The sequence below is a fragment of the Acomys russatus genome, chromosome 28 (genome assembly GCF_903995435.1).
Source record: "Acomys russatus chromosome 28, mAcoRus1.1, whole genome shotgun sequence".
In the NCBI taxonomy this organism is placed as follows: Eukaryota; Metazoa; Chordata; class Mammalia; order Rodentia; family Muridae; genus Acomys; species Acomys russatus.
In genome coordinates, this window is record NC_067164.1 from 38,606,138 (window position 1) to 38,622,535 (window position 16,398).

Sequence of the window (16,398 nt, forward strand, 5' to 3'; positions counted from 1 at the left end):
ATGTAGACAGAATAAAAATATATATCATTAAGCAATACAAGCTTCATCCATAAATGCAGGAGGACAGTTGCCATGACAGTGAACACAGCAGTGAATTATTGCATCAGGAAATATGTGCGTGTTGATATTCTGACTGTCTCGCCATTGTGTGATATCTTATCCCAGACAGCCAGGCAAGCAAAGGCATGCACGCTGTGTTTTTTAGGTTACTAAAGTAAAATTAAGTATTATGTATCAAAACATACATAAAGGAACTCAGAGCTATATTACATTAAATATGTGAGAGTAAAAACCTAGTAAAAGGAAAGGTTTAAGTAAAATTTCTCTTCCTAAATGGTAAAAAGTCACCTGAAATTTTTTATGAAGTTTATGAAAATATGAAAGATAAAATAACTTTCTCTTTTTTATTGTCAACATCACTAGATTTGGAGGCACTGAGGAGACACGCCTCTGCGTGTGAGTGGAGGCATGCGTGGGCTGAGGTTCTGCGTGTGAGTGGAAGCCTTGTGTGGGCTGAGGTTCTGCGTGTGAGTGGAAGCATGCGTGGGCTGAGGTTCTGCATGTGAGTGGAAGCATGCGTGGGCTGAGGCTCAGAGTATGAGTTGAAGCCTTGTGTGGTCTGAGGTTCTGCATGTGAGTGGAAGCCTTGTGTGGGCTGAGGTTCTGCATGTGAGTGGAAGCATGCGTGGGCTGAGGTTCTGCGTGTGAGTGGAAGCCTTGTGTGGGCTGAGGTTCTGCGTGTGAGTGGAAGCATGCGTGGGCTGAGGTTCTGCGTGTGAGTGGAAGCATGTGTGGGCTGAGGTTCTACGTGTGAGTGGAAGCATGCGTGGGCTGAGGTTCTAAGTGTGAGTGGAAGCATGTGTGGGCTGAGGTTCTGCGTGTGAGTGGAAGCATGCGTGGGCTGAGGTTCTACGTGTAAGTGGAAGCATGCGTGGGCTGAGGTTCTAAGTGTGAGTGGAAGCATGTGTGGGCTGAGGTTCTAAGTGTGAGTGGAAGCATGTGTTGGCTGAAGTTCTGGACTTAAAAAAGAAAGAAGAAAAACAACTGGATGAGAGTGAAGATCCATGTCTCTCTGCTTTTAGACTATGGATTCAGTGTGACATAGGCACTTGCTGGAAATGCTGTGCCCTCCATGCTATGATGGCCACATCCCCCAGAGACATTGGCAAGGTAAACCCCTCCTGCCATGCTGCGATGGCCACATCCCCCAGAGACATGAGCAAGGTAAGCTCTTCCTTCCTTGAGTTGCTTTAGTCAAGCATGTTGTCACATCAAGCAGGAACTCATACAGAAAGCTGGGGCCAAGCACTGGGACGGTGCTATAATTAACTTGATCATGAGGACCACAGTCTCTGGAAGTGATTTGTGGGAGGAATGCGCAAAAACAGAAACCCAGAGCTACAGAAATCCTCGCATATGATATGCCAGTGGTTCTCAAACTGTGGGTCGCAACTCCCACAGGAGGCCACATATCAATACACTGCATATCGCATATTTATATTACGATCCACAACAGTAGCTAAGTTACAGTTATGAAGTAGCAATGTAAGTAATGTTATGGTTGTGGGGGTCATCCCAACCTCAGCAGCTGTATTAAAGGGCCGCAGCATTAGGAAGGCTGAGAACCAACCACTGCTATAAGCGGAGCTTGGTGGGCCATTTTAGTAGGAGACCAGAATCCTCGGAGAAATGCGGGCAGGGATGCTTGTCTCATGGGACTCTTTAGGGAACCGTCTAGAGGCTGCTGCTCTACTGCCTCCTGACCACACGCTGCAAATCTAAGTCGATGCAGGAAATTTCAGGAGATCACAGCCCTGGGCTGTGGGTTGGTTACCGCTCATCCCTCTATGCCAGCTCATGGTGGCTAACAGAAAGATACGGAAAGTGTACGTTTGGTGAGGAAAGCAGTGTGAGCAAGAATAGAAGTACAGGCAGAGCAGATATGAAGGAGCAGCTCTAATTAGTACCAAGGATGTGTATTCTTCTAAGGAAAATAGGAAAGCTATTCCAAGGGGTCCTGTGTAAGCGTCCAATGTAAAAAAAAAAAAAAAAAAAAGAAAAAAAAGAAAATGCAGAAGCATTCGAAACAAGAGAGCCTGAGCTGAGAATGTTACTGAAGGGATTCCCCCATTGAGAAGTAACTTTCCAGGGATGTGCCCTCCCAAGTCCAGATGCCAGAGTGTGTAAATGCTCTGGTAAAAGGGGCCAGACTACATCTCAAGCTGGTGGCAGAACTTGGCAGAATGGTCCACACAGTGATGGTTTTGCAAAGCACAGCAGCTATGGGGTCATGGAACTTGAATACAAGTTCCAGAAAGTTCCAGAAAGCCACTGAGGCCAGGCGGTGTGAAACGGGGACAGATATCCTGGAAGAAAGCTTTGAGCCATCATCTTATTAAGATGTCAAGGTTAAGATTAAGCTGCAAAGAGACTCAAAGATATTGAGGATACGGGACACCATGGGACAGCTACCGAGGAGAGGTACAGGTATAAGAAGAGTCAAAAGACTCTTCAAAGCAAGACTGAAGCCTACAAGAGTCAACACCTAATCTTGCAACTCTAAATCTGGCATCTGGGGCTCTTAGCAGTATCGTGTTGCCACTGCCTCATGTAACCCCTTATCTCTAGATCTGCTGCAAGCAGTACACGCATTTCAAACATTTCTGAAAAGACCTTTTCCTGAACTCTTAATTTTTGCATTCATTTGGTTCCCAATAAAAATACTACATGCCAACAGAAGTCATTAAGAGCTTCATAGTGGTTGCTTCAGAGAATTAATGAATGTTCTGAGTGATGGGTGTGACCATTAACCCCAGGTCAATCGTTATATGCGTGTTCTGGAGTACTACATTGCATTGCTTATAATTTTTAAAGTGCTGTGTGTTAATTAAAAATAAAACCTGAAAAGGGCAGGAGAGAGATGGCTCAGTGGTCACAAACACTCTTGCAGAGGGCTTTAGTGCAGTTCTTGGCACCCAAGTCATATAGTTCACAATCCTCACAGCCCCAGCCCTCACAAGCCAGGCAGCATACATGCTCTCACTCATATGCTGCCTCTTTCTCTCTCTCTATCTTTTAAAAATAAGCCTTTAAAAATAGGTAATAAGAACTGTGCACAGTAGGGTTCATATAATTGTTAAGCTCTCAAATTGCAAAATAAAACATAATCCAACTCCAACCTCAACAAACTTGGGGTTGTGCAGACAAAGTGAAGAAAAGAATCTTAGAGTCATTTATTTTTTTCATTTTACCTTATACTGGACATTGACAGATTACACGTGTTTATATTTATGGACTATAAGGCAGAATGAGTAAATCAAGCTAATGAAAATGTTGATAAGGTGTGTTGAATAAAGGATATAACCAATCTCGATCGGCAATCGGCACGTTCATGAATGTCTCCTTGAAACAAAGTTCCAAGTGTTTCTGTGGAACAGTGAAAAGCAGATGAGCTCTGCTCAGCTACTTAGTGTCTAAGGCCAATAAACTGGATATGAGAGTGCGCTCTGCCCAGTGTGTACATGCATGTGGAGGTCAGGTGTGCATGGATCTGGGGGTACACTGTGCCCGGTGTGTGCAGGCATGTGGAGGTCAGGTGTGCATGGATCTGGGGGTGCGCTGTGCCCGGTGTCTGCAGGCATGTGGAGGTTAGGTGTGCATGGATCTGGGGGTACACTGTGTCCGGTGTGTGCAGGCATGTGGAGGTCAGGTGTGCATGGATCTGGGGGTGCGCTGTGCCCGGTGTCTGCAGGCATGTGGAGGTCAGAGGAATTGTTCTTCATGGCTTCGGCCCTGAGTCATCACTGGACTGGGACTGCCCTGAGTCAGATGGGCTGGTGCTTAGTGGTTTTCAGGCCCAGCTGTCTCCTCTTCTCTTGCCACGGCTCGGACTCTGGGCCACCATGCCTGGCTTACATGAGCTCTGAGGATTGAACTCGGGTCCTGGTGCTTGTGACTGACTGCTTTCCTGGCTGAGCCATCCCTGCAGGCCCAGTAAACCAGGAACTCTTGAGATTCAGACTCTCTCCAAATCAGGAAACACTTCACGATCATTCGTAATGTGCAGTCATCAGTATATATTTAGAAAGTGATAGTGATTAGATAAATGTTAGATTAATTATGGTCATGATTAGTAAAACAGCCAAAACATGGTCAAGAGGTGAGATGCTGAGAAGTTAGATTTCAAAGACAAAGAAGCAAATTTCCACTCAGCGTGCCTCTGCTGTCTTTCCTTTTACTTCTTAAGAACTCAAAACTGTATGCTGAACATCTGCTGAATTAAAATACACTGAGCATGAGAATCAAGGTTGAGATGTCCTGGCCTTGTCCTCACTGCACAACCCCTGTGTGGTACAGGGATGGCCCTGTACCCATGATGGTGACACCTCCAGGAAGTGAGAAGTGTTGTAGATGCCAGGAGGTGGGAGGGGAGGTGTCATCTCCTCATCACTGTTGGAAAATCCACAGCTCCTGTCCTGTTTCATCCACTGAACATGGATTCATCCACTTGCATGGATTTCATTTTCATTTTAAGATGTATTTATTTACATGAGTACTGTATTTGCATGTATGTCTGGGTGACAGAAGAGGGCATCAGACCCCGTGATAGACGGTTGTGAGCCACCAAGTGGTTGCTGGGAATTGAACTCAGGACTCTAAAAGAGCAGCTGGTGCTCTTAACTGCTGAACCATCTCCCTAGCCCCACTCCGGTTTCTTTTCCTCTCCATCTGCTCTGTCATATTTGTGCTCTGTGTGTGCTCATCTGAGCAAGGCGCTAGGGAGCTGTTCTGTTTTCAGGTGAGGTCAGGAAACTTGGCATCTCATACGCCCCAGCTCCGTTTTATCATTCACATTGTGAAAATAGAAGTTATTTGTTTCATGTCTTTCACCACAAGACAAATTTCTCAACAAGGGTAGGAACAGATCTCCTGGTGGCAACACCTTAAGCAACAAGCAATATCATAATCAATATTAGCTTGTTATTTATAATAAATAATATATATATTAATAAAAGCCATTCTTGGGCAGTCAGCTGTTTCAACTCAGTTGTTCTGGCCCAAAGTCCTCTCCAAGCTGACTGATTCAATCTGGCTTCTCTCAGCTTCTGACTGGATTGTTCTGCTTGGCTTCAAACCAACTCTAGAACAGATTTGTTCTAATCTTCTGACTCCTCGTTCTCTGGCCCGATTCTGTCACCAGTTTCTGTAAAACTGTCCCGGTAAAACTGCCTCACACACTCTGCTCAACACTGTTACTAATCTCTCCACACACTGCTCTTAAATCCCATCTCTTTCCTGTCCTGTTCTCCTAGGAGTTGGTTGTATCCAGTCTCTGACTCATTCTGTCAAATCTTTCTCCGACTAGTCACTTTGTCTGCCCCTCGATTAGACATCACTTTCTGACATTCCTACTTCCTTCTATAAACTAACTTTCCTTCCATTGTTTTGGGATTAAAGGTGCGTGCTAAGGGTGTGTCTGCATCCCAGCCTGATCACACGGACCTTGGTCTTTGGATGTGAGCCCTTGCTAGAGCAGCCATGTCGCCAGGTTAAAATTCCTCTACAAGGAGAGCGTAGGAAGGAGACGTCATCATATTGGCTCATTCTTGTGTAAACTCCTGTCAAGACATCTTGGCCTACCAAACTGACATCACTGAGTATATGAGGTAGAAGAGATGTGCAGTTATCCCTGTGAGCTTGTAGTAAGTCAAATAAGGGAGGGGTGGGGAAGGGGAAGGGAAGGCAGGGAAATTGGATGGGCAGTGGATAATCTCAGGGGAGCAGGTTTTAGGGCGATGGGTAATAAAGACTTTAGAAGAAGGGCTTGAGGCTATATACTACAAGATACAAAGATACTGAAATTTTTGGGGTAAGCGTTATTTTGTTCCTAGTAACAGGACCACGCATAACTCAAAGGCTGCTCTCACTGGTGCTCTGACGATAAATCACTTAGGGCTGGGAAAGGCAAGGTGCTTTTGTAGTAATTCAGACAAGAGAGAGTGTGGCTTGAGTCAAAGTGTTTGGAGAGACAGTGCAGGCACAGGCTGAGTTAAATTCAGCAGAGTGTGATGACAGGTTGGGCATGAGGGATAGCTCACGAGACGGCTCCATAGTTTTGTTCCAACTGCAAAGATAGGGTCAGCGTTTCCTGAGTTGACGCAATGACAAATGGACAGGGGAATAATGCAAGCATTCCCGTGTTTTGTTGCCTCTGAGAAAAGTTCTGTATGTAGCTCTGGCTGACCCTGAACTCATGGACCACCTGCCTCCCGCTCCCTAGTGCTGGGAGCCACAGGTGTGACCAACCGCACTCACTCAGGTTGGCTGTGAATCGGAATAGTTTGGCACACTTTCCTGACATGTAGTCGGAGATGTGGAACCGAGCAGTTGTGTGCATGAGTCTGGCTTAGAGACACGACTGTGTGAGTTCTCAGGAGCATGCTCAGTGTTCAGAGCTCTTGGGGACAGGAGCGCCTGGAGAGTGAGTAGAAGTGCAGCGAGCTCTTACTAAGCACGCACATCCCAGCAGCATTTTCAATGCCCTGCACGGGCAGGCTCGATCCCTTTCTCTAACAGGATGCTGTTATTCTCCACATTTACAAATCAGGAAACTGAGGCACAGAACGTCGAGGAATTCACTCCCACTGGCAAGGAAGAGACTAGTAAATGGTACCCTCGGCATTTCCAACTATGTTCGCTGCATCCAGAGCTCTTGTCAGAGAAGAAATCCCATCAAAGGCTTGAATCCCAAGTTCTGGGTCAGTTGTGGATAAATGGGGTGAGTAAGTCTTAGAGTGCGGGTCAAACGCTTCACCCGGGGAACCCTACTCATGCTCAGGAAGAACCTAAGTAAAGCAAAAGCATGGCGCCCTCGCACTGAAGAGAGTCGTAGAAAATAACGGACGAGGCCGAGTCACCTCTCACACCTGCTTTCGGTGGGCACATGCGACTCAGTTCACGGCTCGGTTCATGGCTCAGCTCAATGGGGGGAAAAGCAGTAAGCAGCGTGGAGAGACAGAAGCGCAGCCCTCTGATTTGCCTGGGAATGTGATCAGCGTGCAATCCCTCACCACATCTCCAGCCATGCTTAAGAGTAAACGCGAGGACTACAGTGAGACCTTGACAGCTGATTTAGGCTAGGACAGTTCTATACGTACAACCTGTGTGTAGGGGCCCTAAATAACTGCTTTATGTGTGTGAAAGACTTTGCGTGACTACAAGATGAGGTGTTCTGACTTCACACAGCCACAGTGGCTACCTTTGGGACCCCCCTTCGCTGGCCACTGATGTTCAGTTGCGGCTGTTGCTGTTGCTATTCTATTTTACTTTCCATCTACTGTAAAAATAAACTGAGTGCCACTCGTAGGTACAACAGGTGGCCATCGGATGCTGAATTTGGGAGTCCTCAGCCCTTAGAAAAAGGAAGAGCAACGCAGGTTCCTGGCGCTTTGATTATCAAGGCTGCATCCCAAGGATTTGGGCCGAAGTACTAAAGATTTAAAGTAAAGTTGAAATCTGACTAGAAATCATTTTATAGAATGACTAACTATAAACACACTCAGAAAGATTTCCTTATTTCTAAGCTTGCCTAAATGGACTAGGAAGGGGGAATAAAAATCTACGTATTCACTGTACTTTCCAAGCAACTTTTACTGCTACAAAGTGAGTCTAGGACAGCCAAGGCTACACAGAGAAACCCTGTCTCACCTTGGTGTAGTACGATTGAAAATGGCACGGCCACAGTGAAACACAAGGGAGCGTACTGTACCTTGTTTTACTTGTAAGGAACACACACCTGGCAAAAGGCGAGTTTCACATCCAAGGTTGGTTCACTGCAGCAGTGTAAGAAACGGAGGGTCATAAATACCTGCAGGGAACAAAAGCGTGGGATGAGTTTCCAGGTCGCTGACTCGAAACCATTTCATGGTTTAGATTTTATAATCGTGTGAGTTATAGACAAGGGACCGTGAACGTCACCTACACACCATGATCCCCACCCGTATCTATAATAGGAACTTTTCATAAATTGTAAGTTTTATATAATGCAATGTGGTAAAAAAAAAAAATCTTTTATCAGCTATAATGATCGATCTCATCCTAATCATATAGATCAGATATAATGAACTGGGTATTCCTAATAAGTTCAGGCCAAATACAAAATTTATATGACACTTTCGATGCTAGGCAACATTTGCTCAAGTGTATGGTAGCTAACTGTAGAGTCGGTGTTTATTATGGTTCGGAACCACATGTTCCCCATAGACCCGTGTGCTTGGAGGCTTGGTCTCTGGAATGGTACAGTTCAGATAACTGGGCCATGCTGGTACAAGCCTGACTGATAGATCCACAGCTGGGTGGACTGCTAAGGAGCATGGGAACTCAGGGAGGCGGGGCCTAGTTGGAAGAGAGAAGACACTGGGGCTGTGCTCACTTGCTCTGCTTCCCTGTGCACCACAAGTTCCCTGACAAGACGTTCCCCGACACCGTGGACTTGTAGACCAACACCTCTGAAACCGTGAGACAAATGCATACCATATTATCTCAGTGATGGGAAACTGGCACAGTACTAGTAAGAGAAATAAAATGTCTAATATAATTCTACAAAAGATATGGAGTCACTGGATTAGAATTTAGTACATAAACACAGATAAAATTTTAAACAGTATGCTTTGGGGGGAAGCAAGTCTGAAGCTCACTTACTAAAGATTTAAAATATGCAAAAATAAAACTATCCATTAGTTTAAGTGCATCTAACTACAGAACAAATAAAAACTGGGCACCCTGCTAATAACTGTTTGATCTTGGTGGGAATTAAAATTTTTTTAAATTATACTATTTTTGGTGAGTTTGAAATATTTAACAATTCCGCAAGGCTGCAGGAGGAGGAGAATGTTAAGGCGATGCCAAACAAAGCCCCGAATTCCTCGGGAATGATTCGGCGTCAGAAAAACCTGGCAGCTTCGCCCACTTAATTAGACACATTTTTGAACATCGTTGTATGCAAGGCAACGTTCTGTATGATCAAAGGATTTAAACAGGAGCACGGATGTAAGGCTTCTGTTTCTGGCATGCGATTGATTAGGTATCCTGAGAACCACTCTGCAGTCAAAGCTCCTAAATATATATATTAGTGGAGAAGCATAAAAGATCTCGAGACAGCTAGCTGAGCTGTTCAAAAGGGGGCAGGAAATGTTCTGAGAAGCTGAGAGAGCAATGAGGGGGGGAAAGGGCGACCAAGATGCACACCAATGCACACCAGCCAAAGCTGCCACTTGGCCCTCAGCAGCTGGTGGCTAGAGCCCCATGTGTGAAAGGGACTAGGCAGAGCACAGGAAACAAGCTTCCGTCTACCTGGGTGGGCAGGGGGCACTGGAGAGAAATGCAAAAACTCTCACTGCAGGAAATTTTGAAAGCAACTTCATGAAGAAGTAAAATAAGCCACAAGCAAGGTCTGGCTTGCTGGACTCATGTTTAGCATCAGGTGCTAATGTACATTTATCTTCCATACAAGGATTTTTTTTTTAAGGTAAAACACCCATGAACAGAGAAGAGCCTGGACACTTGTTTAGGTGTAGGAGAGAGAACTATGTTAGCGCAGGTCTGAGTACAAGGCTACTGTAGACGCTGAGTACAGATAAATGAAGCAGGAGCCTAGAAGGGGGCAGATCCACGCTTGGGGGACCAGATCCTGTTAGGTCTACACTGTAGACAACCGGGGAAACGGGAAACCATGTGTCGAATTATGAATGAGACACTGGCTGTTCGTGTGGGAGTAAAAGTCAGCCCCATTGGAGGAAGACGCTTCTGCATGGGGCTCTTGCCCTTGCGTGTGTGTTGCAAACAGGAACCTTGGCTGCTTTTGTTTCAGCCTCAAGGAAGGTTATGCAGCAGACATGCTGAAAGATAAAGGCAGCTTCTCCCTCTTAGATCTAACGGGAGAGCCAATCAGTCTCCAGTATAATAAAAGCTAGTGACTGCCTGAACTACAAGTTAGGCATGTTTCCTGACCCTGATAAAGGACGTGGGGCTCCTAAGCTCGATGCTCCTCTGCAGTGTGCAACCCAACACACATGTGGTAGTTTTCCAACTGAGGCCAAGAAGCTGTTCTGGGTGTCGACAACAGCTTCCGGTTGACAGCATTGCTGTGGGTAGCAGAACACCTGATTAGGATCCAAGAAGCCTGCATTGTCTCTGTTACCCAGGAGGGATGGCAGGCTAGCTTGGAAGCCTGCAAACGGGAAGATACCTCAGCTTCTCTAGAAGTCTTAATTTCTACCTCATGTTATACAGAGGGGGAAAAAAAAAACAAGGTTTTAAAACTTCAGAAAGGGTCAAGTTTTAAATATTATAAGTTGCAAATATTACAGAAGGAAATATATTGAATGCCAGAGGCATAAATAGCATCCAGATATGCTAAAGTATAAAGGAAATCATTGCTAAACTATATGAAATTTAGTAAGCCTGCTTATGGAAAAGACCTAATGGGGTTTTGTTGAGAGTAGCCACAAATCTGTGAAAATTTTTAAAACACACAACCAATGGAAAATTTATCCAGAATCTATACATACAACTTAAAAAAAAAAAAAGAAAGAAATACTCAAAGAATCCAGTAGAAAAATAAGCTGAACAAATTCAGAACACTTCATAGAAAAAAATGCCCATGAACACATGATGTTAAAAATAAAACCATGTTTGATACTGCCCAAATGATCAGAAGCTGAAAGTTTGGAACAAGATTTTTCAGTATTTACAAGGAGCGCTGAGCGGAAGACACTATCTGTGTACTTCGAGAGCTATACAACTGGAAATGAACTCAGGAGAAACAGAATTGTTTCCTACAGTTGTGCACAGTGTACAATGCAACAAATCCACACCTACACATACTCGAGAGAAGCCATTATGCGTTTCCCCCGGGCTACACACGCAAGAGCGTTCCCTCCAACGTCTCTGCAACAGTAAAATAAATAACAAAAACTAAAACTTGGACAAAACTCACAGACAGAACAATGGAGAGTTAAGTTGTATTGCTTAGTAGAATTCAACGTGATGATGAAACGGGCTATTAAAAAGGAGCATTGTCAGCATCCCCAAATCTCTTCAGATGCCTGAATAAAATGGACCTGGTTTAATTTAGGAAAAGTAGAAGCTTCGTGCAGCCCAGCAACTTGGAGGTATTTTACCTACAGCTATAATTTGGGGACTCATTTTTTTTTCTGCAACTCCTCTCAGAAATATTTTGTGCTTTATGTGTGTGGGCCGATATATTGTAAAGTTCTTCCTTAGGAACTTTCTTATTTTATGTTCTTAAAGATCTTATTTTATGCAACTCTGGTTGGCTCGTTTCCCAAATGTTTATTGCTAAAACTCTCTGTACTTTCTGTAGATGGTCACATATCCTACAGATCGGTGAACTAACTTATTGAAGCCGATGCCCTTGTTGGATGTTTTAGACTTTGCTCATACAGACGACTAGGGCAGTTTTCCCTTCCCCCTCGCCCTTCTGCAGCTCCAGGCCTGCCCTTTCTTGCCTGAAGGATCTCCAGTGGAGTGAGTTTCCTCCTAACTGAAACATCCCCTCCAGGGGAAAGGGGGTTGTGGCGGGGGGGGGGGGGGGGGGGGGGGATGAAGCTCCTGAGACTGAAAAGCCAACAGAGAAGGCAGCTCACAGAAGCTGCAGGCTCTGTCCAGCTGTCAGGCAGCTAACTCTGCAGGTCAGAGAATCTTCTCCGTGGTTGTGCCTTTTCCGTGACACAGCTGCTTCTGGGTCATTCCGGTGCCTGTGAGCTCCTGTTAAGGAACCCCGGTAACAACTCACTGGCTCATCAAATTGATTAGTCTTTGCTTTCCTTCTCTCATATCTAACAAAGAAATGACACTAAAAGCAGCTCTCATCTCCTCTTCCCATAAGCATTAGTGTGGCTTAGGATGTACACTTGGAAAGGTCACCAAGTGCCTCGTAGGTGGTGAGTGAGCCTGAAGTACAGTCCCCTGCAGACCACTTTCACCGTTCTAGACGCATCTCAGGGAGATAGGAGCTACTTCCTATCAGTAAGAAATTAACCCAAACCGTGACAGCAAAAGCTGAGTCAGCCACTATTGCACTAAATAGAGTGAAAGAAAAGTGAGCTATAGGCTGTCACAACTAAATTGCAACAAAATGAAAGGTAGTTTAAAGATGTGGGACGTATACAGCAAGCACAATTTAAACAGAGTTTTTGCCCTATATTATTACTGACAAAACAGCATAGAAGGAAAAAGCAGACTAAGGATAGCAACATTCATTAACGGAAACGTCACTAGGAAAATGTATACATCTGACAGAGTTGCTTAAAATATAAAAGAGAGGTTAAGAGAATTATTTTTAATATATTATATATATTTATTTTTATATATTATATTTATATATATTTCCTATATATTATATATTGTATGTATATATATATATATATATATATATATATATATACAGTATATATATTGCTATGTATACTGTATTCTGCCTGCATGTGAGTGTGCACTCCAGAAGAGGGCACCAGATCTCATTATTGGGGCTTGCTTACAGTTTCAAAGGCTTGTTACATCATCACCAGGCAGGGAGCATGGCAGCATGCAGGTGGTGCTGGAGCCGTCGCTGAGAGCTATTTCCTGACCCATTGGCAGAGAGAGAAGCACTGAGACTAGGTGTGGGCTTTTGAAACCTCAAAGTCCACCCCCAGTGACACACTTCCTCCAACCAGGCCACACCTCCGACCTTTAAATCCTTTCAAACAGTGCCACTCCCTGGTAACAAGGCATTTAAATGCATAAGCCTATAGGGGCCGTTCTTATAAAACCACCACTCACTATCATATTTGAATTTACCTGTCCCTGTGTGCCCATTAATGTTTGGTGTGTATATATACTTTTGCCATCATAACTTCTTGATGGATTATTTCTTTTCTTTTCTTCCTTCCTTTTTCTTTTTTTTTAGATTTATTTATTTATTATTTGTACAGTATTCTGCCCACATGTATGCCTGCACACCAGAAGACGGCACCAGATCTCATTATAGATGGTTGTGAGCCACCAGGTGCTTGCTGGGAATTGAACTCAGGACCTTTGGAAGATCAGACAGTGCTCTTAACCTCCTAGCCATCTCTCCAGCCTGGATTATTTCTTTTTTCTTTTCTTTTTTTTTTTTTTTTTTTAACATATAGCAACATTATCTCTTCTGACTAATTTTGGTTGGAATGTGCTTTTTCAGCTCTGAGTATGGCTACTCCTGTCTGCATTCACGTTTCCTTGGCTTGGAATGTCATTTCTGTTTACTGCTGACCCATATATGCCTTTGCCAGTGACGTGAGTTTCATACACGCAGAAAGCAGCTGAAACATTTGTTGTTTCAAATACAATCAATCATTTAACACCTTTTACATTTGGAGTATTTAAAGTATGTAATAATTTATGTTATTTTGATGGGCTTCTGTTGCTGCTATTTGTTTTTTAAAACCCTGTGCTATTCTTTTTCTCTCCTTTATTTTTAAGATTGCTGGTTTTCTGAGTTGTTGATGCTTTCCTAATTCTGACATATTTCACTCTTTCTACTGAGATTTATTATTTCCCTTCTTCTCTGTCTAGGGACTCTAAATATCTTAAGCTTTACCATTACATGCTCGTAAATCACCTCTGTTTATGGCCATCCTGGGGAGCCTCCATCTCTCCTGATTCTAAAAGAAAGCTTTGCTGGAGATAAAGGAATCTTGATTGACAGTTATTTTCTTTCTGAACTTAAAATGCATCATTCAAAGTTCTCTTAGCCTTTAAGGTTTCTGGTGAGAAATATGCTGATATTCGATAGATTTTCCCTTTATAAATAACGTGGCATTTTTCTCTCCGTTGATTGGTTTTTAACAAAGGTGCCAAGAATGCATATTGGACAATCAGTCAATCAATCAATAAGTGACGTTGGGGAAACTGAACGGTCACACACAAAACAAGTTATTTCTATAAAACAGTGTTTGTTTCTCTTAGCTTATCTCTTAACCCGGCTATGACACAAATAACTGAGACTCTTTTATAACACAAGGCTTCACAGCCCAATCTTGGAGCAGTTTTAGTCTGTTCTTAACCCCCTCTGTTACTTTGTCTCACTCCCAGCAAACATCCCAGAGATGCTCGCACTTTGCAGCTTTCCTCAGCTCCAGCTCCTTCCTCAGCTCCAGCTCCTTCCTCAGCTCCAGCTCCTTCCTCAGCCCCAGCTCCTTCCTCAGCCCCAGCTCCTTCCTCAGCCCCAGCTCCTTCCTCAGCCCCAGCTCCTTCCTCAGCCCCAGCTCCTTCCTCAGCCCCAGCTCCTTCCTCAGCCCCAGCTCCTTCCTCAGCTCCAGCTCCTTCCTCAGCCCCAGCTCCTTCCTCAGCCCCAGCTCCTTCCTCAGCCCCAGCTCCTTCCTCAGCTCCAGCTCCTTCCTCAGCTCCAGCTCCTTCCTCGGCCCCAGCTTCTTCCTCAGCTCCAGCTCCTTCCTCAGCCCCAGCTTCTTGCTCCTGACCTTCTTTGGGCCTCTACTAGTGTCTCAATCCCCTGGCTGAGTCCTCTACTTCCTCTCCTTAACGCCTCCTCCCCTGGCTGGCAGGAAGTTCAGCCTTATTTTTTCCCTTGCTCATTGACAGGCTGCTTTATTGACATAACAGGGGGACAATTGGGGAGCAGAGTTTACACATCTAGACAGTAAATTCTCAGAACAAAACTTGCAACCAGACACGAGAGGTAAAGAAATCAGCATTTACACTACACAATAACCTTATGCCTACAATGTAGTGATACAAAAATAGACTCAATACCCATTAAAGACTTTAAAAAGAACATATAGGTGAAAATTCTATCATTTTGTCCTGGGTAAAAAAATGGCAGAGGTCTGACCGTAAAAGCAGAATAAACAAAAGGCAAAAGTAAACTAAATGGGATGATGTTAACTGCTATGCATGACCACCAAGTAAGAGTGGTCTTATCTGTCAACGGCTAGCTTTATTTCCTGAGCAGCCAGGTCAATTTAGAAAGCCTTTATCTATGCCAGTGTCTTAAAGGGCTTTCTTTAATGTGTTCTCAAACAGTTTGTGAGTTTCAGATCTTACTCTGAGATTCTCGGTCCAGATGGAGTTGATTTTTATATAACGTGAGAGATAAAGGACTCACTTTATTCCTACACATTGTCCCAGGACCATTTGTTAAAATGTACTTTTTTTTTCCTCAATGAGTATTTTTGGTAAATCATTTGTAGGTTCTGCAAAAAATCAACAGCAGGACATGACCCAGTAACCCTGCTTAGCTTTGAGATTCATGCCAGGCTGAGTATAGTCAGTGATAATGCACTATATTTTTTAAAAATAAAGAGTAAATTTCAACTATTTCAGCATCAAAAATTATAGGTAAGTTAGGTAATGTATGTGTCCTTTAGCTTTAGCAAACCATTTCACATGGTGGACATCATAGCATCCCACTGTAAGGCAGACACCGTGACGCCCGCCTGCAATACCGCATAGAACTGGGAATTCAAAGCCAGCCAGGATGGCAGGTGAAACAATAGAAGAAAAAACATCATGCTGTGCCTCCTAGACGCACGCAATTATCATTTTTAAATGAAAATAAATTCATATTAAAAACAAGTAAAGTTGAGGTACTGCACCTCAAACATCAGCAAACTCTTCCCAACTAGTTCAGTATGACAGACAGGACAAAGGTAGCATAATTATATAAGCTTCCTGGAACAAATCATTTCAGATAGTACTTAGTGTGAGGAGTGCGTAACATGCTAACTCTGATGTTTTCATTATTCATATGACGTGTAAAGTTAGCAAGATATCTCTAGGACTGGTTCAACAGATGATACTGTTTCCGTCTTTTATACTGTGGTAGATCCCAGTGGCCCTCGTTTTCTTCATTTGTTAATGTATCTGTCATTATGTTCGCTGTCCTGGTTTGCTGTTCATTGCTGTCGCAGAACACTGACTGAGGGTTTACTTGGCTTACACATCCAAGTTACAGCCCATCGTTGAGGGAAGTCGGGGCAGGGACTTAAGTGGGGACCCTGCAGCGGCACTGGGGGGACACCGCCCACTGACTTGATCCCCACCGCTTGCTTAGCATGCTTCCATACGTACTCCAGGACCACCTGCCCACTGTGAAATGGGCCGTCCCACATCCTCATTAATCAAGAAAATGGCCCCCAAAGACATGCCTACAGGCTGGGCTGGTGGAGCCAAGTTCACGATTGAGGTTTCTCAGGTGACTCTAGTTTGTATCAAGTTTAAAAACAAAATTAGCCAGCACACCAATCAACATTCAAGTCAGTTTCTCAAGAGTAAAATTGACTGTATATATTCACTCCACAGCTACCGCTATACTCAAAGGGAGCGTGCTTGGCACGC

At 44.1% G+C, this 16,398-nt stretch overlaps 1 protein-coding gene across 3 annotated transcripts in view; it reads right to left on the reverse strand.

The window, feature by feature from the left end:
• The window catches only part of Mapk10 (mitogen-activated protein kinase 10), a 254,254-nt gene that overhangs the window by 118,449 nt on the left and 119,407 nt on the right, over nucleotides 1–16,398 (reverse strand). For 2 of the 3 annotated variants that reach the window (XM_051170140.1, XM_051170142.1), the window contains exon 3: nucleotides 7,796–7,867. In XM_051170140.1, coding sequence (XP_051026097.1) covers nucleotides 7,796–7,861 — 66 coding nt within the window. In that variant the 5' untranslated portion in view covers nucleotides 7,862–7,867. Of the gene's footprint in view, nucleotides 1–7,768; nucleotides 7,868–16,398 lie in introns of those variants that run through there. The other variant, XM_051170141.1, reaches the window with a different exon arrangement.